At 29.5% G+C, this 12,417-nt stretch overlaps 1 protein-coding gene across 1 annotated transcript; it reads left to right on the plus strand.

Annotated features, from left to right (window-relative positions):
- Positions 1-6,845: 6,845 nt before the first annotated feature.
- Positions 6,846-10,782, plus strand: LOC136088779 (uncharacterized). The gene is made up of 3 exons (XM_065813466.1): positions 6,846-7,034; positions 7,253-7,393; positions 8,196-10,782. Exons 1-3 carry the CDS (start codon positions 6,885-6,887, stop codon positions 8,430-8,432), a joined length of 528 nt encoding a protein of 175 aa, XP_065669538.1. The 5' UTR covers positions 6,846-6,884; the 3' UTR covers positions 8,433-10,782.
- Positions 10,783-12,417: the final 1,635 nt, after the last annotated feature.

The raw sequence follows: 12,417 nt of genomic DNA on the forward strand, positions 1-12,417 counted from the left end.
TGGGACTTAAATGTAACTGAGCCAGCATTCTTACATCTGCCACTATCAAAGAGTTTGTAAACTATCCAATAGAAGTTCCTTTTTGGACTTCTCATACACAATCAGTTGAAAGATGTGTCAAAATAGTAACTGAAGCTGCAGGCCATGTTTACATACACGAGAGAATCTTATATACGTGCTCAGCTTGCAAGTAGACATTTAATGTCAAGAAATAGAAGCAAAAAAGATCAACCCTTGTTTAAGAGTGCTTAATGAAATTTAATTTTTAAAATTTCTCTGTTCTTAACTAATCATAAAAGTACTTTTTTTCACTACTCTTTTTCGATATTTGAAGAAGAAAAAAATCGACATACCCTATGCTTCATGGTGTATTTTTTTAGATGGAGTTGTAACTTTATAATGTATTCTATAATGTATAGTAACACTATGTTTTATTTTTGAGTATTATGTACCAACAATTAGAATTTGTTTTATTTTTAACTCAATCATTAGGTCAATGACGATTTATGTTTCTTATATGGAATATTCTACTGCTACTAGAACCCACCAGGAACACAACGTTGTATTAACGTTGTAACAACGTTCTAACGTTAATACAACGTTGTGTTCCTGCTATGAAAGAATTGTTTCAAGTGGCCAAACAAGGAAAATTTTCCCCAATATTTATTTTTTGACGATGTTTGTAAGATAACTGCACCAATACCAACTAATCAAAGAGGGAACTATTCTCTCTCAGAAGACGACATTGACAACGTAGAAATTCAATTTGGCTATTGATAAATTTCTTTAAAACTTTATTTATATTCTTAAAAAAGCGTTTTTCTTGTCAGATTTTTATTGTTTTTTTATTGTCTTCGTATGAGATTTTTATTGGATAAAACGTTTATATGAAATTTACATCATTATTTTAATAATGATATAAAAACTGATATAAAAAGTGTTTGGTATATATATATAATAACTTAAACATTTTATGGCAGACCTTAGGCCACGATTGTTACGGGAAATCAAACAAAGCGCATTAACCACAAAAATCATTTTTTGGCATATTTTACTTTGTGGCTGAATACCTTAGTTGTTTAGAGCGTCAAACGAAAAAGTTAAAACCCGGACTATTGTACGATACAAGTTCAAATCCTGCCACCACGAACTCAGCGCTTGAGTAGTACTTCTGTACGCAAAAATGTTGGTCAATAAAGGATGCTACTTTGGATTAGTCTTAATGACTATTTGTGACTGTTCACATGCTAAGCTTGGCTTTATATATAAAGGACTATATTTAAGTTTAAAACTGCATGGTTTTTTTTATTACCCCTCAAAAATTTATGTTTCATGGTATTGAAAATCAGGAAAATTGGTAATTTTGGGTGGGGGGAGGGTTATATATAAATTAGTAAAAAACACTTATCTAACTTTTTTCTTCAACTTGAAGTTTCACCATTGCTATATATATATATATATATATATATATATATATATATATATATATATATATATATATATATATATATATATATATATATATATATATATATATATATATATATATATATATATATATATATATATGTATATGGGATATATATATATACATATGTATATGGGCTATATATATATATATATATATATATATATATATAAATATATATATATATATATATATATATATATATATATATATATATATATATATATATATATATATATATATATATATATATATATATATATATATATATATATATATATATATATATATGTAAATTGTGTTAGTGTATTTTACAAATAGAGTGCTCAATGTTCTTAAAAGACAGAGAAATAATAAATTAGTAAAAAACACTTATCTCACTTTTTACTTCAACTCGAAGTTTCACCATTTCTGGATAATCAGGAAGAGTTACTAAATCTAAAAAAAAAAAGTTGAAAAAATTTTTTTTTTTTGGAGATTTAGTAACTCTTCCTGATGATCCAGCAATGGTGAAACTTCAAGTTGAAGAAAAAAGTTAGATAATTGTTTTTTACTAATTTATATATATATATATATATATATATATATATACATATATATATATATATATATATATATATATATATATATATATATATATATATATATATATATATATATATATATATATATATATATATATATATATATATATATATATATATATATATATATATATATAATTTATATATATACCGCTATTTATTTATATTGAAAAGAATAAACAAAAAGATAAATGTATGTTCAAAATATTATAAAAGATAAAAACACATTCGACTAACATTAATAATGTTTATCACTTTATCTTTTTCTGCATCACACCAAGCCCATCATTTAACTTAATCTTTGAAATTTTACTTGATTTTTGTCCTGGTGATCTGAGTACAGATCGAACTTTGTCTACAGTTAGCAATCTATTTTGTTTTTCAGTTTCATTAGAATATCTTTGAATATACAGCGCCATCATACCTAAAGACCGTTCTGAATGGTCATTTACAAATATTAAAATTTCAGCATATTTTTAAAAACTTTTAAAGCATGATTGGGTATGTCAATAGTTTGGTGAAAGTGAGAACCAGTCTTTAACTCGTTGCTTATCAAGACCAATAATGTCAAAAATCAGGTAAGAAAAGTCATCAACCAAGACAGACAGGGATGGTGGTTTTTTTCCAATATTTATATTCATTTTATAAATTTACTTGATATCTTGTTTTACTTTGTTCTCAGGCTTATAATAGTCAAAGCTAGGCATGTCAAATGACAGAGTTGCTGATGCAATTTTTGTCTTCTCCTCTAATGTTAAATCATCATTTAGCAAAGCAAGAGGTATCATTGTTGAGTCCAAATACCAACAATATTTATACTGATATTCCAATTCAGCATCAACAGCAGTTGGGTTTGTACATACCATCTTGTACAGATGAAGGAGCTTTGATGACATCCTCAGATTGTAAATACCATTTTGCATAAAACGAAATAATAAATTCTGTCATAAGCCTAATTTCAGTTTTCAGTTTATTATTTTCTAGAACAAGTAAGTTGGATGGACAGAAGCTGAAGCTTTAGATAATAAATTGGTTTTCCTAAAAATCTTGCATAATGAATAGCACCTGTTTTTTGTACTTCATATGTAACAGGGATAAGTAAGTGACAACTAATTATGCAAGCTCACTTCAATCATCTCTTTTAATACCTTGTTTACCAATGTAAGCTCTGCAAAATGTTAATCAGTTCTCAGCTGCCTTCTTTAAAAGATTGCTTTTAACGTTATTATTATTATAAGCCTGAGAACAAAGGAAAACAAGATATCAAGAAAATTTATAAAATGAATATAAATATTGGAAAAAAACCACCATCCCTGTCTGTCTTGGTTGATAACTTTTCTTACCTGATTTTTGACATGATTGGTCTTGATAAGCAACGAGTTAAAACGGACCCTTCTATTTGTCACAGTATTGAATGATGTTGTATGGAAGCCTATTCCTCTAGTTTTTGATGTAAGTTGATATTCTTTAATTAAATCTTTTATACTAAAAAATTGATCTTCACCGGTGGATGACGCCAACGGAGGTACTCCAGTAGGTAAGAATCTCCATAAATGTTAACTAAAACAGTCATTCTATCCCTCTTTAATATTTTTTCTTTGTTTAGTTCAAACAATATCTTGCTGTCGAAATGAATTATACATGGATATGGAGATGCATCAATGGCTACGTTAAGATCTTGTTTTGTAATGGTTGATATGCTTTCGTTTTCTTTTTTCATTTTTCTATATGCCGTAGACTGACTGCTTTTAACTTCTTTAAGGTCAACACCTGATTGATATATAATTGCATTTGTTACCTTCTGTAAAACATTTGGAGATTTATCACAGGCTGTGTCAGTAAGAGAAACATTACCAGTAAAAATATGTTTTGGAATTTATGCAATTACTGCGTCTGGGTTTTCAAAAACTTCTATATGATACCAATCACCTGGATCAAAATCAGATTCAACAGAAGAATCATCGCTTAGATCTGTGTCTATAAGTTCAACCTTGGGTACATCATCTCCCAAACTTATTGGCTGTGAACAATTTTTCTTCCTGATACTTTCTTTTGCCTAATTTATAGAAATGTTTTAGTATAAGTTTTTAATTTTAGAATTAGTGGAAGAGAGAATAAAGTAATAGAGGTTAAACCAGAGCTGATGTAGTTAGCTACAAGCATTGATTACCTTTATTCTATACTTAATATCTTCTGAACCAACAACAAACTTTCTTTGATCTTCCTGTTCTTCAAGAAATTCTAAGTCTTTAATCTTGTCATTTAGGGATCTTTTTTTATCTTTACTGATAATGTTTTTGAGATTAGAATTACTTGCCCAAAAAAGTTTTTTTATGCCAATTTCAAACTTGTTTTGTTTATCCAAATCGCCACTAGTTCCTCGTTTTGCATTTTTTCTTTCAAGTAGGAATAAGACTTGTGCAAATTAAAAAGTTTTTCAACTAAAACTAAATCAGTTAACACATCAAATCCTGCTATAACCCAGGATCTCTTGATTTTAGACAAAATACATTCATATATATATATATATACAGTATCGGACAAAACGAGTGCAACCAAATAATGCTAATTTAGTTTCTTTATATAAAAGTGCTGCATTTTTTCAATTTAGAGAAATAACTATGTAACTGCTTAGAGACAAAGTTCTTCAAGTTTTATTCATCACAAAGTTCATTATTTGTACACGAAAATTAATAAATTAATCAAAAGTATTAAAAAAAGTTGATTTCCTTCTGGACAAAACAAGTGCAACTCGACAAAATGTTGACAAAGCTGTATTTCGCTATCAATATTTCGTGGCGGATCTTTTGTTGTTGATCACAGCCTTGCATCTTCGAGGCATAGATTCGATTAGGTGATCAATGAAACGTTGTGGAATTGCTGCCCAGGCCTTTTGGATTTGTTCAAACAATTGATCCTTATTACGAACACCTTCACGATTAATTCTGCGGTTGACAACCTCCCACAGGTTCTCGATAGGGTTGAGATCCGGAGATTGAGGTGGTCAATCCATCACCGATAGGTGGTTGTCTTGAAACCACTGCTTGACTACTTTTGCAGTGTGTTTCGGATCATTGTCTTGCTGAAAAACCCATTTTATTGGCATATTCCATTCAGCATGAGGTAACATAACATCTTTCAGGATATTTTTATACATGAAACGGTCCATTATTCCATCGTTTCGATGTATTGGACCTAGACCGTTAGCAGAAAAACACCCCCAGACCATTACATTGCCTCCACCATGCTTCACGGTCTTATGGCAGTAATTTAAATCGAGGCGTTTTCCGGCCGGTCAACGTACACGGCAAAAGCCATCGCTCCCAATGATGTTGAACTTCGATTCATCACTGAACAGGATAGTTCGCCATTTCTGCAAATTCCAGTCAATATGAGATGTAGCAAACAGGAGTCTTTTGTTCTGGTTTTTTAGTGAAATCAGCGGTTTCTTTGCAGGGCGTCGAGAAAACAATCCGGCTTCAACGGCACGCCATCTGATTGTTTGGTCCGATACAGGCAGCTCTAATTGCTTTTGTATCTCGACTAATGATATCCAGGGATCCTTTTTGACGGATCTGACGATCATAGAATCCTCTCTAGAAGTGGTAGAACGCGGTCTTCCACCTTTGTTATCTGCTGCCAACTACCCCGTAGAACGGTGTTTGGAACATAGTCTTGATACGGTCCATTTTTTCACGCGGAATTTATCACAAATACTTTTTTGTGACATTCCACTTACGTAATCGTCAATAATTTTCTTTCTTAGTTCCAACCCAAGACTGTCGGGAGTTATTTTTGCACTTGAAGTCATAAAAATAACAAAAATAATCACACTTCTCAAGGCTTACCGTGTTACATTTACCTTGTGATGATGCAATAATGCTTTGTGGAACACAACGTCTTGGTTGGATGTGGACTGTATTGATGTAACGAAACACTTATTGTATTTCACTTCTTGTATTGATGTTCTTCGATAAAACACTTTCATAAAACTCACTTCGATAAACTGTCTTGATAATACTGACTGATTGACTTCCATATACTGACTGAATTACATGTCGATTTACATGTCTCTTATATAGTAAAATGAACCTGTGTGAGCCTGTTTTTGAAGGTTCTAGATGCTTCTTTTCGATGCTTCTGGAAGCTTCTGGATGCGTCTGGATGCTTCTGAATGTTTCTGAATATTTCTGGATGCTGTATATATATATATATATATATATATATATATATATATATATATATATATATATATATATATATATATATATATATATATATATATATATATATATATATATATATATACAGTATTCGACAAAACATTTGCACACGTTAGGACAAAAAATTTGCAAACGTTAGCTACGCCAGCCGCGCTGGCGTAGTTAACGTTTTTTACGTTTTTTAACGTTTTTTTCGTTTTTTTTTTTTAAATTTGGATTTAAAAAAGTAAAAGTTAAAAATAATATTTGGCGTCTTTAATGTGTATAAGTAGTGAGTTGTTTACATATTAGGTGCGCCAAAGTTGATATGCTAGACTATTGATTTTGTAAATATTTGCTCAGCACTTCAATGAAAAAAATAATTAGATCAAAAAGTAGTAGTTAGGTGATTGTTTGAAAGAATAAGTTTGTTAGTTTATTGTTTATTTAAACTGTGTTTTTGTGTGTTAAATGTTTATTGTAACTGTATATTTACATATTAGGGGCACCAAAGTTTATATTTTAAACTATTGAATTTCTAAGTATTTGCTTAGCACTTAAATGAAAAAATAATTACAGCTATAAGTAATCGTTAGTCAAATATTTGAAAAAATAAGTGGGTGAGTTATTATGGCGAACAAAAAGAAACATTCGGGTTTCTTTTATAGAAAACGCAAATCAGATACGGAGAGAGAAGACAAAAAACAAGCACAGGCATTGAGTAAATTTTTCTCTATATTAGAAAAACAAGATGTAAACGATAATCAGCATCAATTTCAGGTAAGAAATAATACAAGAGTGCATTTATTATTATTATCAAGTTAGTTAATAAATACAATAATTATAATTTAGAGAGATAATAGACCGCTATTTAAACCTTAATAACAATTGTGTGCTATTTTCGCAACACTTATTTTATTGATATTGGGTGTTGGGTGTACTTTCAACCATATTTATAAGTCATAACAAAAAAAATAATAAAATAACTTGTACACTAGGAGCAGAAGATGTTAGAAGAAAATCCACAGTCTCAAGTTTTAAAAGACATTCCTGTAGAAGCAGTTGAATCTTTTTCTCTAAGAGAACGCTTATATTACCAACCAAGTACGAGTACGTCAAGTTCACCATCTTCATTGAAGGTTTGTGCTTGATTTTGAATTTTGCTAGTTTATATGTATTTTGTTGAAATAAAAAGTTATATACAGATACAGTCAAAGGTCTTCGAAAGTACCAAGTCTTGTTTTAAAATAAAAACTTTAATTCTAACTCCTCTAAAACGAAATCTATTTTGAATTTAGTTAAAAAAATCTGCCGCAAATTTAAAAATATTTTTAAAAATATAAGTAAATAATGCCAAGCTATTTTTTCTTTTTTTCTATTTATTTATGTTTATTGCTTAAACAAGTGTAAATTGTATAAGATTTCAAAGAATTTAAGCGGACTTTTCCACCCCGTTAGTGTTTATTTATTTAAAAATGTTTACAATAGTTTACAATAGTTTTATAAAATATATAAGCTAAATAAAATCAACAAATTAAACTCTTCACACAAATAAGTGAGTTAAAAAAAACTAAATCAAAATACAGTTGTATATTTGTATGCATATAAATATATATTACAATTCTGGAAATTAGTAAACAAAATAAAATAAATAATAATAAATACAGCAAATTAATTTTTTTTGGTGTAAAAATAAAAAACAAACAAAAATACAAAAATAAAAGATAAAATATAAAAAAATACTTTAAAAAAATTTTATAAACAAAAGATTTCTATGCCATTTTAAAAAAGTGAAAAAAGTAGGGTTATGTAAGTTGGAAAAAATCAACTAAAAACCTTTATAATAATCATCCTTCATCCACTATTAAAAATTAACTTTAAAAATAATGTTGTTTTTGTATAAAACCTCATTTAGTAAAATAATCATTGTTATTGTTTCAGAACTCTGGTGCCGAGGAAAATGCGGTCACTTCGTCACTATCATGGGACTCGCTTGAAGACTGCGGAATGTGGCCAGCCAGAATCACAGATGACATTCGTCAATTGCTAGTTGTAAAAGGACCAGTGCAGGTTAAGTATATTAACTTTCTATTGACAGTAGTTCAGGCAGACGGTTTACAGTTGTCAATTACAAAACTAAGTTGCCAAATGGAGAAGACATTGACAGGGATTGGCTAGTGCATTTAATATCTAAAAATTCAGTATTTTTTTTTTTTTTGCAAGCTATTTAGTACTGATGACATACATTTTTCTGGAACAGAGGGATATTCTGATTGGCAAAACATGTCAAATTTTTTACGTACACATGAAAGATCAACCTCTCACGGAAATCCGACCATTTCTTATCGAGAACTTGCCATGAGATTTCAATTAGGCAACACTATTGATTCCCAACATCAAAATATGATTCAAGCTGAAACTGACCATTGGTATGCAGTTTTAAAACGACTTGTTTGTATTGTGCAATTTCTTGGCACTCAAGGATTAGCATTTCGTAAAATAAGTGAAACAGTTTTCAAAGAAAACAATGGAAACCTTTTAAAACTTGTTAAACACATTTCAAAATTTGACACAGTTCTTTTTGAAGATCTTCGTTGGATAACTGCCAAAGAAACTCACTTGCATTATTTAAGCAAACAAATTCAAAATAAGTTTATTGTTCTTCTTTCCTGTAAAGTTACAGAGCATATCGTGTGTGAACTGAAAAAAGCTTTGTATTATTCTATAATTCTTGACTGCACTCCTGACGTAAGTCGCAAAAAAGATATAACTTTTGTAGTTCGGTTTGTCTATGCAATTCCAGGTGAAGAAGTAAACGTAAGGGAACATTTTCTAGGATTTGTTCAGGTCTCAGATACATCTGGGCAAGGGTTGACAGCTTGCTTGTTAGATGAGCTTTCAAAAAACAGGATTATCTTTACAAAATATGCGTGGCCAAGGTTATGATAATGGATCAAATATGAAGGGAAAGAATGTAGTAGTACAAAAAAGGATCCTTGACCTTAACCCACGAGCTGTTTTTGTTCCTTGTGGAAGCCATTCATTATACCTTGTTGTCAATGATGCAGCACTTTCCTCCACTTTAGCTGTTAACTTTTTGAACAATATACAGGAACTTTATAACCTTTTTTCTGGGTCAAACCATAGATGGAATATATTAACAAATCATGTAACTAACTTGACTGTAAACCTTTAAGTGAAACCCGTTGGGAGAGCAGGATAGACGCCCTCGAACCTTTGCGATACCACATTGATGAGATTTATGACGCTGTCTTCGAATCAACGTTAGATTCTAAAGATTGATGCTTTTGGAAAATGTACCGCTATGGGAATTGCCAAAAAAAATGGACTGAATAACGTTATTACAGATGCGAAGGAACTAGCCGAAAAACTGGACATAGATCCAAATTTCTCTGATGAAGTAGTGGTTAGGCCAAGAAAGATCAAAAGGCAATTTTCCTATGAAAGCAAAGATGAACCTGTGAAGTCGGCAAAAGAGTCTTTCAAAGTAAATTTCTTTTTTGTAGTTTTAGACACTGCAATTAATTCATTGTCAGAAAGATTTGAACTGATGGAAAATCACAGCAAACATTTCGAATTCCTCTATAAGTCTATAAGTATAAAAAAATAGACAAGTATGAAACATATGCAATTAAAGAAAAGTGCAAAAACCTGCAATCTATTTTGACAGCCGATGGCAAGAGTGACATCAATTGGAATGAGCTGTTTTGTGAAATTGTAATTTTAGCTCCAATGTTGCCAAACGATAGCTGTATTACAAAAAAACTTGATTGACATCTTTCCCAACGTGTATGTAGCACTGAGAATTTTGCTTACCCTCCCCGTATCAGTGGCCAGTGGAGAAAGAAGTTTTTCTAAATTGAAAATTACCAACGATCGACTCTTTCTCAGGACCGCCTCAGTGGGATGGCCACATTAGCAATTGAACACCAGGTTCTGAGTACAATTGAAACTGATTCATTTCTGAAAGACTTTGCTAAAGTTAAGGCAAAAAAAGTTTGTTTCTAAAAGTTTCTAAAAGCATTGTGTTTGTTAAAGGCTTTACAACTTTTTTAAATTATTATTCAATACAATGTTAGATTTGCAATTTAAATTGTCTATAAAAGTTATTTTACAATGTTTATTATTTTATGTCACTTTGTATTATTAATCTACCTAAAAATATACTGTTAGGGTTATTTATTTGTTCATAAAAAGTATGATATTTACTATTCCATCAGATAGTTTTATTGACAACATGTATATATGTACATATTTTTTATTATATCTTTTTGTTAATTTCTTTGTTTAAAATTTAATTTTACGGCGCTTTCAATTATGTATTCAGTTTTTAAGTAATATACGGTAATCATTTAATAGGATATTATGTTTGTATTGTATTCTAGGGATTTTAAAAAGTATGCACAATTTACGGAAAACACAAGTTATGATAAGTTTTATGATAAACACATTTTATGATACGCATACCATTGTATTTTCATTTTTTTATTACAACTGTCGTGAAAAACTATTGGTTTATTTATATAACCTACTCTACTAAAATATATTTGATTGTTCATTTAATTTTTAAGAATCATAGAGCAATCACGTACAAATATACTCATCTTATTATTTAAAAACTTAAAAAAATATTAAATCCTAAAAATACTTTTTAGAGTTTTAAATGACTACAGTTTTATATATAATAAGGGGCGCCAAACCTTGATCTCGCATATACAAAAAAAATCCTTAAACCGTCCCTGTATATATATATATATATATATATATATATATATATATATATATATATATATATATATATATATATATATATATATATATATATATATATATATATATATATATATATATCTGTGTGTGTGTGTGTGTGTGTGTGTGTGTGTGTGTGTGTGTGTATGTATGTATATATATTATATATATATATAATGTATATACATACATACGTATATATATATATATATATATATATATATATATATATATATATATATATATATATATATATATATGTATGTATGTATATATATTAGGGTCCGTCAAAAAATACGAAAGTCATAATTGAACATACCATGGTTTCTTTTATTGTGAATTGAGGTGTTAGTAAAACCCTTGGAAAATTTCAGACTCATAGGTACACTGCTAAGCCTTGCACTTTAGGATTGAAAGTTGCTTTTTTTATAAAATACGGCGCAGGGCTGATCAGGGGCCTGAAAGAAAAATTTGAAAACTTTTGCAAAAATACCATGATATTTTAAATCATGTATTTAGGTGTTAATTAGACCCATGAAAAATTTCAGACTCATAGGTACACTGCTAAGCCTTGCACTTTAGGATTGAAAGTCGCTTTTTTTATAAAATACGGCGCCGGGCTGATCAGGGGCCTGAAAGAAAAGTTTGAAAACTTTTGCAAAAATACCATGATATTTTAAATCATGTATTTAGGTGTTAATTAGACCCATGAAAAATTTCAGACTCATAAGGACACTACTAAGCCCTCCATTTTGGACTTATAGAAAACCCATGAATCAAAAACTAATCTTCTTCAAAACGGCTTTTTATATATAACGACAACTTATGTGTACTGCTGATGACGGTTGTATTTAGTATGCTTATCATTTTTTAGAATTTTTTATTTTTAATTTAAAGAATTAAAAAAATGTCGAAAAGAAAAGTGTTTCTTGTAGGAGGAAGAACAGAGGTGTTAGCTAATACTAAACTTCTAGCTAAAGGAAATGTTTTAAAGTATTACCATTACAGGCTTCTCATTAAGCACAAGCAAAATTCAAATGTCTCATCCAGTGATGTGAGTTCTTGTTTCCTAGATAATAAACTTTAAGCAAGCTGCACGAAAGAAAATTCTTAACCAAGTGAAGAAATTCTGGTTGAAAGCAGGGATTTATTCCCTCATCCATGATCAAGCAATTAGGTACCTAATTAATAATTTCATTATGAATATAAAATGATATATCAGTTAAGCAGCTTATATATATGTAAAGAATATATGTTAATGAACCCATTTAGATTTATAGTATCATTTATTTAGGACAAAAATAGTGACTTTAGAAGCTAAAAGAAAGAAACTGGAAAAATCTAAGCATCACATTGGTGCAAAGGTAATTAAAAAGAGGGAGGTGTTTAAAAA

This window comes from Hydra vulgaris, chromosome 12 (assembly GCF_038396675.1).
Source record: "Hydra vulgaris chromosome 12, alternate assembly HydraT2T_AEP".
NCBI classification, from domain to species: domain Eukaryota; kingdom Metazoa; phylum Cnidaria; class Hydrozoa; order Anthoathecata; family Hydridae; genus Hydra; species Hydra vulgaris.